Source organism: Salvelinus sp. IW2-2015, linkage group LG8, assembly GCF_002910315.2.
Source record: "Salvelinus sp. IW2-2015 linkage group LG8, ASM291031v2, whole genome shotgun sequence".
NCBI classification, from domain to species: Eukaryota; Metazoa; Chordata; class Actinopteri; order Salmoniformes; family Salmonidae; genus Salvelinus; species Salvelinus sp. IW2-2015.
This window is the reverse complement of record NC_036848.1, coordinates 39,209,523-39,223,677: the sequence shown is the minus strand read 5'-3', so window position 1 is coordinate 39,223,677 and position 14,155 is coordinate 39,209,523. Positions and strand designations below refer to the sequence as shown.

Below are 14,155 nucleotides of genomic sequence, written 5' to 3'. Positions count from 1 at the left end.
ATGATGTGCATATTGTTGAGCTCACTTTAGAAGAGATCTGTTGATCTTCGTGACACATGATTCTATGGGCATTGTTGAATTGGAACCAGACTTCTGCCTTTACTTATTTGGCCTCACATGCAGATCATTCCATTTTTTTACTGAGTTCTTTTGCATGCTGTTGCCACCACAAATAAAGATTTTACGGAAAACACTTGACTCTGACTTGACTGAATGAGAAGTAAGAGGTGGGTGTTGAAGGTATTTTATTAATCCCAGAAGGAGAAAGTCATTACAGCCAAAGCAAAACAAAAACTAAAGAAACATGCATGGTGAGTTTAGGCTGTCATTTGTTACTGGCTACATAAGCAGTTAATTTACAACAATTGCAAAACACAATCAGCATTTATAGAACATTGAGAACAAAAGGATCTTAACTTCAACTAAAAAGATGGATGGCATTTATCTTGATGAGTCCGCAAACGGTCTCTACGATTGAAAGCTTTCCCGCAATCCGTACATTGGTAAGGCTTCTCCCCTGTGTGAGTTTTCATGTGTCTGCTCAACTGATGGGAGGTGCTGAAGGACTTGTTGCAGGTGAGACACGAATACGGTTTCTCCCCAGTATGACTTCGCCGGTGTATGGTGAGATAATGGGCTTGAACAAAACCCTTCCCACAGTCCTTGCACTTGAATGGCCGGTCTCCAGTATGGTATCTCATGTGTATCCTCAGTTCAGATGCAGATTTAAAAACTCTGGTACATTCCTTAAATGTGCAGGAATAAGGATTCTCCCCTGTGTGAATCAACACGTGTCTCGCCAATGGGGCAGGGCTATAGAATCCCTTACCGCAGTAGGAGCACGGGTAACGCACCCCTTTGTGATATACATTCTCATGCATCTTCATTTGACCTTTGTCCCTGAAAGCTTTGTTACACTGGGAACAAGGGAAACGTTTCACCTGAGGAGTGTGAACACGATTCATGTGTGTTTTCAGAATCCCCTTGGATTGGAAGCTCTTTCCACACTCCCAGCAAAGGCACGGTTTCTCTCCTGTGTGCTTTCTCTGGTGTGTCACAAGAGCAGTTTCAAAATGGAACTTCTTGGGACAGTGGGAGCACTTATATGGAAGATCCCCGGTGTGTGTCCTCTCGTGTCGGACGAAGACAGATAACTCAGCATAGCTTCTCTCGCAGTAGGTGCAGCGGAACGGCCCGCTGAACTGATGGTCGTCCACGTAGTGTCTGGAGAGGTATCTTATCACATTGAAGCTCTTCTCACACATGGTGCATTGAACCGGTTTGTGCTCTACCTTGTGTATTGCAAGCGTTTCTTGGTCTGGGAACATCCTTCGGCAATAGGCGCAGCGGAGCGGGTTGTGGATGCGTTTGTGTGCCGTCAGTGTGGATTTTAGCCCGAATTCCTTCCCACATTCATTACACTTGTGGATTTTCTTTTCCCCTAATTCAACAGGTTCACCCTTCCTCACCTTGCAGAACAGTCTCATGTGCCTCCTCAATACAAAGTCGAACTTGTATTTCGACCCACAACGAGGGCAAGCGTGTGGGCGCTCATCTGAGTGAGAGAGAATGTGATATCTCAGGTATCCTGATATAAATTTATGGCAAATAGGACACCTTGCACAGCGTTTGGATGATCCTATAGGTGCGTTTGGTTCCGGGGTAGAAGATGGGTGTTTGGTTGCATTGGTGGAGGATAACTCACTGTCCTCAGGTGTTTCCTCAATAGGAAAGACACATCTTTCAATATGTTCCTGGAAGCTTCTCAAGGTCTTGTAAATCTTCTTACAGGTGGGACATCGATAGGGCCAGTCACCAGTGTGGGTCACCATGTGTTTCCTCAGAACTGCAGGACGCTGTACAACCTTACCGCACACCTTGCATGTCCTACGCTCCAGGGACCTTTTTGCTCTCGCTGATGACCCCTCCACAGAATGCATATAGGTGAAGGCAGAATTCTGTTTGCTCAGAGTGGCAGAGAGTTGTATGATTCCTGCTTCACATGTCATGCTCTGCTGGTGTGTACTGCCCGATGGCCCTGGGTCTGTCTGCCCGGTAGCTGGAAGGACACTGCTCTCTCCAAGCTCCCCTTGTTGACGACTCAGAAACAGACAAGCCTCTTCATGCGCCTTCACACTGTAATCGTGCTTGAAGGTCCTCTCACAGTTACTACATTGATGGATTCCTTTCTTCGGATGGGACTCCATGTGGATCTTCAGTTCGGAAGAGTTAGGGAAGATGTGTTCGCACACTCTGCACTTTTTGGGCTCAGTGTGGATAATCTGATGCCGCTTCATGCTCGAACCTGTTGCAAAAGTCTTCCCACAAACAGGACATGTCTTGCAGACAATGCGTTTGAGGTTTTTTTCATTTGGGCCTGCTTTTTGTCCTGGCGGACGTGGTAAAATTTTCTTCAACATCAGACCCTTGTATTGCATCACTGATATGGATGACTCACTGTCCTCAGGTGTTTCCTCAATAGGAAAGACACATCTTTCAGTATGTTCCTGGAAGCTTCCCAAGGCCTTGTAAATCTTATTACAGGTAGGACATTGATAGGGCCAGTCACCAGTGTGAGTCAACATGTGTTTCCTCAAGACTGCAGGACGCTGTACGACCTTACCGCACAACTTGCATGTTCTACGCTCCAAGGACCTTTTGGCTCTTGGGACCTGTTGATTTGATTTGGGGGTCTGTGTCATGTTAGAGATGACAATCCCTTGTAGGTCCACCGAGGGCTTTTGTATCATGGGGGATCTGATTTCTTTAGACATGCCTATGCTTCTCTTTTGTCCAGGTTTGGGCTTTTTTCTGAATTTTTCATAATGGGTTTCTTCTTGCGTTTTGATTAGTTTTAAAGGCTTCTCTATACCATCTTCCCCTATACCCATCACTGTTTCGTACTTTGGTTCCACCCTGTCTGTCTCTGGGTCAGCAAACTCTGCATCATCCTCTGCCTCCTCATCACTAACAGAGGATGTTTTGTTTTTCTCACATTCCCCTGATCTGCTATCTACCCCTTCTCTTTCTTTAACATCCATTCGTGTTCCTTCTTTTTTCACCTCTGTTGTAATTACCACCCTTTCCACAGGAGGAAGACAGAGAGCTGAGAGAATGCAGTCCCCATCGGTGGAAGATGGAGGGTCTGAAAAAGAGAACCAAAACACAACACACAGACTTAAATTTGCAATGGGGTGTCCAAAACAAATCCATGATATAGCATTAAAATGATGGGTCCTGTGGGAGATGCCTACCATGGTTGTCCAGCTGGCAGAGATCTCTGTGGTACTGAAGCAGGGTTTTCAGCTGCTGAGGGTGAGATATGGACTCAACACATTCCTCCAGAACAGAGGGGACGTCACTGAGCAGCAAGGCAGCCTGACACAATAAGGAATACAGAGTTAGAAGGAATATACGGTACCAGTCAAAAGTTTGTACACACCTACTCATTCAAGGGTTTTTCTTTATTTTTATAATTTCTACATTGTAGAATAATAGTGAAGACATCAAAACTATGAAATAACACATGGAATCATGTAGTAACCTAAAAAAGTGTTAAACAAATCAAAATATATTTTATATTTCAGATTATTCAAAGTAGCCACCCTTTGCCTTGACAGCTTCGCACACTCTTGGCATTCTCTCAACCAGCTTCATGAGGTAGTCACCTGGAATGCATTTCAATTAACTGTTGTACCTTTTTAAAAGATAATTTGTGGAATTTCTTTCCTTCTTAATGCAGTTGAGCCAATCTGTTGTGTTGTGACAAGGTAGTGGAGGTATACAGAAGTCCAGATCCTCTCTTGCTGGGCCACTCAAGGACATTGAGACTTGTTCCGAAGCCACTCCTGCATAGTCTTGGATGTGTGCTTAGGGTTGTTGTCCTGTTGGAAGGTGAACCTTCGCCCCAGTCTGAGGTACTGAGTGCTCTGGAACAGGTTTTCATCGATCACTGTACCCTGCTCTGTTCATCCTTCCCTTGATCGTGACTTGTCTCCCAGTCCCTGCAGCTGAAAAACATCCCCACAGCATGCTGCCACCACCATGCTTCACCTTAGGGATGGTGCCAGCTTTCTTCCAGATGTGACACTTGGCATTCAGGCCAAATAATTCAATCTTGGTTTCATCAGACCAAAGAATCTTGTTTCTCATGGTCTGAGAGTCTTTAGGTGCCTTTTGGCAAACTCCAAGCGGGCTGTCATGTGCCTTTTACRGAGGAGCGATTTCGATAGACAAACTCTAGAGCTCTGTTAAAAAGTGACCACCGGGTTCTTGGTGGCCAGCTCTAGGAAGAGTCTTGGTGGTTCCAAACTTCTTCCATTTAAGAATGATGGAGGCCACTGTGTTCTTGGCGACCTTCAATGCTGCAGAATCATTTTGGTACCCTTCCCAAGATCTGTGCCTTGACACAATTCTGTCTCGGAGCTCTACGGACAATTCCTTCAACCTCATGGCTTGGTTTTTGCTCTGACATGCACTGTCAACTGTGGGACCTTTTATAGACAGGTGTGCCTTTCCAAATCATGTCCAATCAATTGAATTTACCACAGGTGGACTCCAAGTTGCGGGGGACCGAGTGGGGCAGCGGTGTAAAGCTCTGCATCGCTGTGCGAGAGGCGTCACTACTGACCAGGGTTCAATCTTAACCAGCCGTGATCAGGAGTCCCATAGGGCGTACAATTGGCCCAGCGTCGTCCAGGTTAGGGGAGGGTTTGGCCGTCATTGTAAATAAGAATTTGTTCTTAACTGACTTGCCTAGTTAGAGGTTAAATAAAAAATAAAATGTTGTAGAAACATCTCAATGATAATCAATAGAAACAGGATGCACCTGAGCTCAATTTGAGTCTCATAGCAAAAAGTGTCTGAATACAAGGTATTTCTTTTATTTTTAATACATTTGCAAAAAATAAAAAAATAAAAAAAGGTTTTCGCTTTGTCAMTATGGGGTATTGTGTGTAGATTTCTAAGACAAATATTGAACAACTCAAGGGGTCTGAATACTTTCCGAAGYTACTGTATATAATTGTATTTSTACTAGTACCTGTTGGAAGTTTGACACAGGAAGTAGCTTCTCCAGTCTCGAAAGGAATTGCCACATGAGTTTCTGTATGGCTGCATCATAACTGGGACCAAATTCTGCAGGAAAWACATCCTAAAACAGAGTAAAGGAAAACAAGCTATGAAAACATCTTAGAAGAGTATTATTGAATTTCTGGAAATACACAGCAGTGGAAATACACATAATGGAAATGACCCACAACTATTCCATACCCACTGACCTGGAAGAAATGTTCCCTCTCCTCTGGGTCTTTCAGAAGGGTTTGAACCAGCCCCAGGAAGTTGGATTCAGATAATCCTACCTCTGCATCAGTCGCCTTAAACACAGAATATGATTATTTTTGGTTTTTAAACAACTAATTGACCAACCTCGGTTCAATTATTTGAATTCATTTTGTTCTTTTCCCCCCTWCTTCTGTGAGCTCAATGCACACATTGCAGTTTCTCTAGAAAAATAAAATCTAGACGGAACTGTGCAATGTAGTAGGGAGTTGTAGTTTCCAACAGGCCAATATTCTGCATAGTTTAGCACAAACGTAGTAATTAACTACAATGACCATAATTCATTGCGTATCTATTGTGTATCCAGTCTGTGTATCTTTTATGCCTGCTACGAAGAGAAGAATGCGTGACCTTGAGGTGATATAGAGAGCAGCTGTTGCTTCGTGAGGTATCGCTACCTGAAAATACATGATCTAAGTGATTGATAGTTGGTATTCAGCAGATGTAAAAGTAGGCCTCATGTACTTCGAAAAATTGTGATTTTGTCAGACAGCAGCTCTATAGGGATGAAATGACTTGGAATGAAACAATAGTCTTCAAATAAAACCAATGTAGCCTAATATACACAACAACTGAGATATTTTATTAAAGTGAATAAATTATGGTTAATAAGTGATAAGCATTAATGGGCAGTCACTACCATCATGGGACTTTTATTAATTGTTTTATTCTGCGTAGTTTTTWTWTTTTATTTCTTTATTTAACCAGGTAGGCAAGTTGAGAACAAGTTCTTATTTACAATTGCGACCTGGCCAAGATAAAGCAAAGCAGTTCGACACATACTCCATGTGTAACTCTGTGTTGTTGTAAAACAAACATACAGTCAATAATACAGTAGAAAAATAAGTCTATATACAATGTGAGCAAATGAGGTGAGATAAGGGAGGTAAAGGCAAAAAAAAGGCCATGGTGGCAAAGTATATACAATATAGCAAGTAAAACACTGGAATGGTAGATTTGCAGTGGAAGAATGTGCAAAGTAGAGATAGAAATAATGGGGTGCAAAGGAGCTAAATAAATAAATACAGTAGGGGGTTGAGGTAGTTGTTTGGGCTAAATTATAGATGGGCTATGTACAGGTGCAGTAATCTGTGAGCTGCTCTGACAGCTGGTGCTTAAAGCTAGTGAGGGAGATAAGTGTTTCCAGTTTCAGAGATTTTTGTAGTTCGTTCCAGTCATTGGCAGCAGAGAACTGGAAGGAGAGGTGGCCAAAGGAAGAATTGGTTTTGGGGGTGACCAGAGAGATATACCTGCTGGAGCGCGTGCTACAGGTGTGTGCTGCGATGGTGACCAGCGAGCTGAGATAAGGGGGGACTTTACCTAGCAGGGTCTTGTAGATGACCTTGAGCCAGTGGGTTTGGCGACGAGTATGAAGCGAGGGCCAGCCAACGAGAGCGTACAGGTCGCAGTGGTGGGTAGTATATGGGGCTTTGGTGACAAAACGGATGGCACTGTGATAGACTGCATCCAATTTATTGAGTAGGGTATTGGAGGCTATTTTGTAAATGACATCGCCGAAGTCGAGGATCGGTAGGATGGTCAGTTTTACAAGGGTATGTTTGGCAGCATGAGTGAAGGATGCTTTGTTGTGAAATAGTTGTTACAGCATTCAACCCACATAATGTAAAAAAATATATAATACTCAAAACTGAAAACCGTGATTATTTTGTAACAAACTACATAAAAACAGCAATCGCTCAGCACTACATTTAGTCTGCATATGTTTTTTCCATAATATATCATTGTCATATCAGAAATACATGAATGTCTATCACTGACCAATTTAGACATTAGCTGAGGCTCTGCCTTAAGGAGCTCACCTGTGTCCCCCAGAGAGGTGTAAGGGTCTGTATCCTGTCCAGGTGTGGCTGAATGGTCTGGAGGTCAGCGATCGGCTTGGAGCGACACAACTCCAGGACCAGCTGAAAGCAGAGCAAACCAGTCCAGGAGACGTACTTGAGACAGTAAACACTACTAAAAATGTTCATCTCATCTTTCCCGTCATAATGAACACTAGCTCCACCCCTCTCTCTCACCCGTGCTCGAAGACCCAGAATAAGTTGGGCCCTCTGACTGTCATTCAGAAGCTCTGGAACCATCTCTGTGACCATGGTAACAAACTCCTCCAGCATCCCATAATCCATCACGTGTCTCTGCTGGACCGTTTGCCAGATGGCTGCTGAGACCAGCCGCAGTGGTGGGACCATGAGGCGCAGAGAGGGGAGAGGAAGCGAGGGCCCTGAAACACAGAAATTTACCAAACGATAAAACAATAATAAAGAAGTTTGAATGATGAGCAACAAGTAGTGAATTAATGAGTACTGACTAGTGAGCAATAAGTTACACACACCACCAGTCAAAAGTTTTAGAACACCTACTCATTCAAGGGTTTTTCTTTATTTGTACTATTTTATACATTGTAGAATAATAGTGAAGACATCAAAACTATGAAATAACACATATGGAATCATGTAGTAACCAAACAAATCAAAATATATTTTATATTTCATAATCTTCAAATAGCCACCCTTTACCTTGATGACAGCTTTGCACACTCTTGGCATTCTCTCAACCAGCTTCATGAGGTAGTCACCTGGAATGTATTTCAATTAACAGGTGTGCCTACTTAAAAGTTAATTTGTGGAATTTATTTTCTTCTTAATGCGTTTGAGCCAATCTGTTGTGTTGTGACAAGGTAGGGGGGTAATACAGTAGATGGCCCTATTTGGTAGAAGACCAAGTCCATATTATGACAAGAACAGCTCAAATAAGCAAAGAGAAACGACAGTCCATCATTACCTTAAAAGATGAAGGTCAGTCAATACAGAAAATTAAGAACTTTGAATGTTTCTTCAAGTGCAGTCGTAAAAACCATCAAGCTCTATGATGAAACTGGCTCTCATGAGGACCGCCACATGAATGGAAGACCCAGAGCTACCTCTGCTGCAGAGGATAAGTTCAGGAGTTACCAGCCTCAGAAATTGCAGCCCAAATAAATTATTCAGAGTTCAGGTAACAGACATCTCAACATCAACTGTTCAGAGGGCACTGTGCAAATCAGGCCTTTATGGTTGAATTGCTGCAAAGAAACCACTACTAAAGGACACCAATAATAAGAAGAGACTTGCTTGGGCCAAGAAACACAAGCAATGGACATTAGACCGGTGGAAATTTGTCCTTTGGTCTGGAGTCCAAATTGTAGATTTTTGGTTCCAACCGCTGTGTCTTTGGGAGACGCTGTGTGGGTGAACGGATAATCTCCGCATGTGTATTTCCCACCGTAAAGCATGGAGGAGGAGGTGTTATGGTGTGGGGGTGCTTTGCTGGTGACACTGTCTGTGATTTATTTAGAATTCAAGGCACACTTATACAGCATGGCTACCACAGCATTCTACAGCGATACGCCATCCCATCTGGTTTAGGCTTAGTAGGACTATCATTTGTTTTTCAACAGGACAATGGCCCAACACACCTCCAGGCTGAGTTAGGGRTATTTGACCAAGAAGAAGAGTGATGGTGTGCTGCATCAGGTGACCTGGCCTCCACAATCCCCCGACCTCAACCAAATTGAGATGGTTTGGTATGAGTCGGACCGCAGAGTGAAGGAAAAGCAGCCAACAAGTGCTCAGCATATGTGGGAATTCCTTCAAGACGGTTGGAAAAGCATTTCAGGTGAAGCTGGTTGAGAGAATGCCAAGCGTGTGCAAAGCTGTCATCATGGCAAAGAGTGGCTATTTGAAGAACCTCAAATATAATATATTTGTTTATCACTTTTTTGGTTACTACATGATTCCTTGTGTTATTTCATAGTTGATGTCTTCACCATTATTCTACAATGTAGAAAATAGTAAAAATTAAGAAAAACCATTGAATGAGTAGGTGTTCTAAAACTTTTGACCGTACATCAATTAGTTTAAAAAAATGTAATCATATGGGCAATGATCACAACAAATAGGTAAAAAAATGCTAGTGAAAATTATATAAAGAGATATTAGCTTGCTAGCTAGCTAGGTCTAACAACGTTATCTGGAAAAATAAAGAGGCCATTGAGTATCTTTGTTTAGTAATTACCTTATTGCTACAGAACAGGTCACGATCAGACTTCACATTTCTTTGGTTATCATCGATTTGGGCGATTCCACGTCAGCGTGGCACGAAACTATTTTGGGTATCTTACGATTGTTTTGGCAATTCTCACATAGAAACTTAAATGGGAGGAAGAATGTTTCATATGCTTTTTACATTTGTCTCACAAACATTTTTTTAAAATCATGATGTAAGTGGCCATTTTAAGCTCCTTTTAGTCCCGACACAGGGGTTAAAGCAACAACAAAAAAATCCAATGACAAACTTACGTCAATCTCAGATCGATAGTCTGGGGCCAAGTTAACCTCCGCTTTCATGTAGAAAGGTTTGACCAATTCCAGTCCCTTTGCTGAGGGGATCCAGGGAGAATTTTTATAGAATTTGTATGTTGGAATGAGAGGCTCAGWTCTGGTGACTTTTAAAAAGGACATTCTACTCCAAAATCAATGGAAAAAATGATGCTGACACCATCTCAAATAGAACTTCCACCTCTAAAAAGGGGCCCAATAACATATTGGTAAAAATGTTCTACGTATTTTAACATATTGGACGATGCATATAGTCTATGCGTGGTCTATATGATAAGATGTGCAATAAGCATAATTTATCACCTGTTGCCCAACTGATGAAGCATAGTGCCTATAAAAATGGAGATTTGTATTTCTATTTATTAGGTATCCCCATTAGCTGCTGCCAAGGCAGCTGCTTCTCTTCCTGGGGTCTAAACACATTAAGGCATTTACATCACACATAAAACAGTACATAATGTAATATTATTACACCACTACATACAATTGAAGTCGGACGTTTACAAACACCTAGGTTGGAGTCATTAAAACTAGTTTTTCAACCACTCCACACATTTCTTGTTAACAAACTATAGTTTTGGCAAGTCGGTTAGGACATCTACTTTGTGCATGACAAGTAATTTTTCCAACAATTGTTTACAGACAGATTATTTCACTGTATCACAATTCCAGTGGGTCAGAAGTTTACATACACTAAGTTGACTGTGCCTTTAAACAGCTTGGAAAATTCCAGAAAATGATGTCATGGCTTTAAAAGCTTCTGATAAGCTAACTGGCATCATTTGAGTCAATTGGGGGTGTACCTGTGGATGTATTTCAAGGCATACCTTCAAACTCGATGTCAAGCAAAGCGGCACTATGGGAAAATCAAAAGAAATCAGCCAAGACCTCATAAAAATAATTGTAGACCTCCCCAAGTCTAGTTCATCCTTGGGAGTAATTTCCAAATGCCTGAAGGTACCARGTTCAGCGGTACAAACAATAGTACACAAGTATAAACACCATGGGACCACGTAGCTGTCATACCGCTCAGGAAGGAGATGCGTTCTGTCTCCTAGAGATGAGCGTACTTTGGTGCGAAAAGTGCAAATCAATCCCAGAATAACAGCAAAGGACCTTGTGAAGATGCTGGAGAAAACGTATCTATATCCACAGTAAATCGAGTCCTATCGACATAACCTGAAAGGCCGCTCAGCAAGGAAGAAGCCACTGCTCCAAAACTGCCATAAAAAAAACAGACTAAAGTTTGCAACTGCACATGGGGACAAAGATCATACTTTTTGGATTAATGTCCTCTGGTCCGATGAAACAAAAATAGAACTGTTTGGCCATAATGACCATCGTTATGTTTGGAGGAAAAAGGGGGAGGCTTGCAAGCCGAAGAACACCATCCCAACGGTGAAACACGGGGGTGGCAGCATCATGTTGTGGGGGTGCTTTGCTGCAGGAGTAACTGGTGCACTTCACAAAATATATGGCATCATGAGAAGGAACATTTTGTGGATATATTGAAGCAATCAGTCAGGAAGTTAAAGCTTGGTCYTAAATGGGTCTTCCAAATGGACAATGACCCCAAGCATACTTCCAAAGTTGTGGCAAAATGGTTTAAGGACAACAAAGGCAAGGTATTGGAGTGGCCATCACAAAGCCCTGACCTCAATCCTATAGAACATTTGTGGGCAGAACTGAAAAAGCGTGTGCGAGTAAGGAGGCCTACAAACCTGACTCAGTTACACCAGCTCTGTCAGGAGGAATGGGGCAAATTCACCCAACTTATTGTGGGAAGCTTGTGGAAGGCTACCTGAAACGTTTGACCCAAGTTACACAATTTAAAGGCAATGCTACCAAATACTAATTGAGTGTGTGTAAACGTGCGACCCACTGGGAATGTGACGAAAGAAATAAAAGCTGAAAGAAATCATTCTCTCTACTATTATTCTGACATTTCACATTCTTAAAATAAAGTGGTGATCCTAACTGATCTAAGACAGGACATTTTTACTAGGATTAAATGTCAGGAATTGTGAAAAACTGAGTTAAAATGTATTTGGCTAAGGTGTATGTAAACTATCGACTTCAACTACAGTTGCCAAAACTGRTTTCAAAAGTTTTTTCCGCGATTGCACTAAGAATTTCTGTGCATTTGACGGCTTGTCAGAACACATATTTCCCTCCTATGGCTCTCGTAACTAGAATGCGCCTCGAGAGGAATATTTATCTCTCATAGAACACATAAGCCAACTAGATAAAACTATTCTTCTATGGGGTTGTCCGATTTTGTTTTAATAACAGCATTACATGGCAAAAATAGCAGCACTGGAAAGATACATCCTGAGTGAAAGTGTATAGGCTTTGAATTACTTTGCCAGCAGTTGAGCAGTGCATTATAGACTATTTATTTCCCTACATTTTAACATCAGAGTTTCATCAACAATAATGCATGTCAGTTCAGTGCACAGAGCAGCTATTTTTTTGGGAGAATACATTTATTTGGGAATATATTTCGTAGAACAGACATGCTTCTGTCTGTATTAGGCAATGTCATCTCCAAACCATCCCCCCTGGAGATTTTTATTGCGGATCTACACAGATCACAAAAACGACCTCTCTAGAATCCATATGATGGAAATCCGTTGCAGTGATGGAGAGCATTAGCCTCTGCCTATACATGAGCTTATACATGCCTCCTGTAAGACCCTACGATCTGTGAAACGTACATGATACAGACATCATCTTGCTGTCATTATACTCCTTATAGTGTGCTCTAAAATATGTAAGTCTACATTCTGAAATATATATATGTGAAAATTTGTTAAACATAAAAAATATCAAAAGTACCTTTTTGATTTGGTTCATTTTTAGACCGTTTAAAACACTACACTCTATAAGTAGATACCATTTCCAGAGTGAGCTCACTGCTACGTTTTAAGTAATGATCAATTATATGAGCATATGAGGTCTGATTGGTTACATTTTTAAGTATAAAATGGGTAATATTTTCAAAAGTACCAGATAGRACACTTTGTAAATTTGACATATTTGAAGAGTATATTGTACTTTTGAGATATTCATATTAATATGTTGAATAAGTTCTTCGTAAACAATTATTTCAGAATCTAGACTTACTCCATATTTGGGACCACACTATAATGAGTATAATGATACCAAGTTGTCTGTATCATGTAGCTACTGTTCACGGATCATAGGATCTTACAGGAGGCATGTGTAAGTCTAAATGGCCTATAATGTCAACTTTCTTCACAATTTGCAAGGACAAATTGTGTGCTACAAATGTWAAAAAAATAATCTCAAACATTATTCCACCCTATTGAAGTCTGTGACAACTGCCTGAACAATCGGAACAATATTTTCAATTCACGATGGGGGGGAATCGTCTATTACAACATCTACCTCGACATAGAACCTACCTTGTGAAAGTTGGTTTATAAGAATGTTGTGTTCATGTTAATCAACATTCGGTTTCAGGAAGTTAGCCACTTAGCTAGCTAGCTAGCTCGCTCGCCATGTTGCTGGTTACTACAGCTGTCTATCCACTATAGCTATATACCTTCCTTAGATGAGTATGTTTTTACCTTTTGCCCCACGGATGCGTTTTTCCATCTTGAGTGTTCCTTGCAGTTACATCCGAAAACGTTTGGTATGATAATGAGGTTAATAATATCCACGTTTACTCCAAGTTTGCAAAATACGAAATGTCTCGCTTTTACATCCGTGTGGAAGCTATTTCGACAGTGTAATAGTTCCGATACAAGTTCGCTGGAGCGGAAAATTTGAGCAGCGCAATCAATTCCATACGGAATAATTTTAGAGTAGGACTGCCGAACATCGATTTCATTACTAATAATACGGTTAGTGCTACCCAGAGTCCTTGGGACGTCCCTACCCTTTTCCCCCCCTCACCTTTATTTAACCAGGTAGGCTAGTTGAGAACAAGTTCTGATTTGCAACTGCGACCTGGCCAAGATAAAGCAAAGCAGTTCGACACATACAACACAGAGTTACACATGGAATAAACAGACATACAATCAATAATACAGTAGAAAAATGTATATACAGCATGTACAAATGAGGTAGAATAAGAGAGGTAAGGCAATAAATAGGCCATGGTGGCAAATTAATTACAATATAGTATAACAGGGTTGGTTATGTTTCCACTTGCCTCTAAAGAAATGTGTATTTAATGTTCAAGCATTCGTATTGGTTAGTTCAACTCTGATGACAATAAGGTGTGTTGTGATTGGCCCCGCTTGCAGATAGGGGGAGATCGCGAACGTCAGGTCTTCCCAGTAGGAAAATGTGATGCAAGGGGTAGGTCACGTTCTGAATACTGTTTTCTATTTTACAATGTGTACAAGTTTGCTGTACGTTACTGATTTATACATGTGTGGGTATATGGTACC

General features: G+C 41.4%; 1 protein-coding gene across 1 annotated transcript; it reads right to left on the bottom strand.

Annotated features, from left to right (window-relative positions):
• Positions 1-228: 228 nt before the first annotated feature.
• LOC111967881 (zinc finger protein 11) lies at positions 229-13,499 on the bottom strand. Its single transcript, XM_023993307.2, has 7 exons — positions 13,328-13,499; positions 7,377-7,579; positions 7,161-7,262; positions 5,280-5,375; positions 5,042-5,152; positions 3,255-3,378; positions 229-3,145 (listed from the first exon to the last, which is right to left on the bottom strand). Exons 1-7 carry the CDS (start codon positions 13,353-13,355, stop codon positions 423-425), a joined length of 3,387 nt encoding a protein of 1,128 aa, XP_023849075.1. The 5' UTR covers positions 13,356-13,499; the 3' UTR covers positions 229-422.
• Between the last annotated feature and the right edge of the window lie 656 nt (positions 13,500-14,155).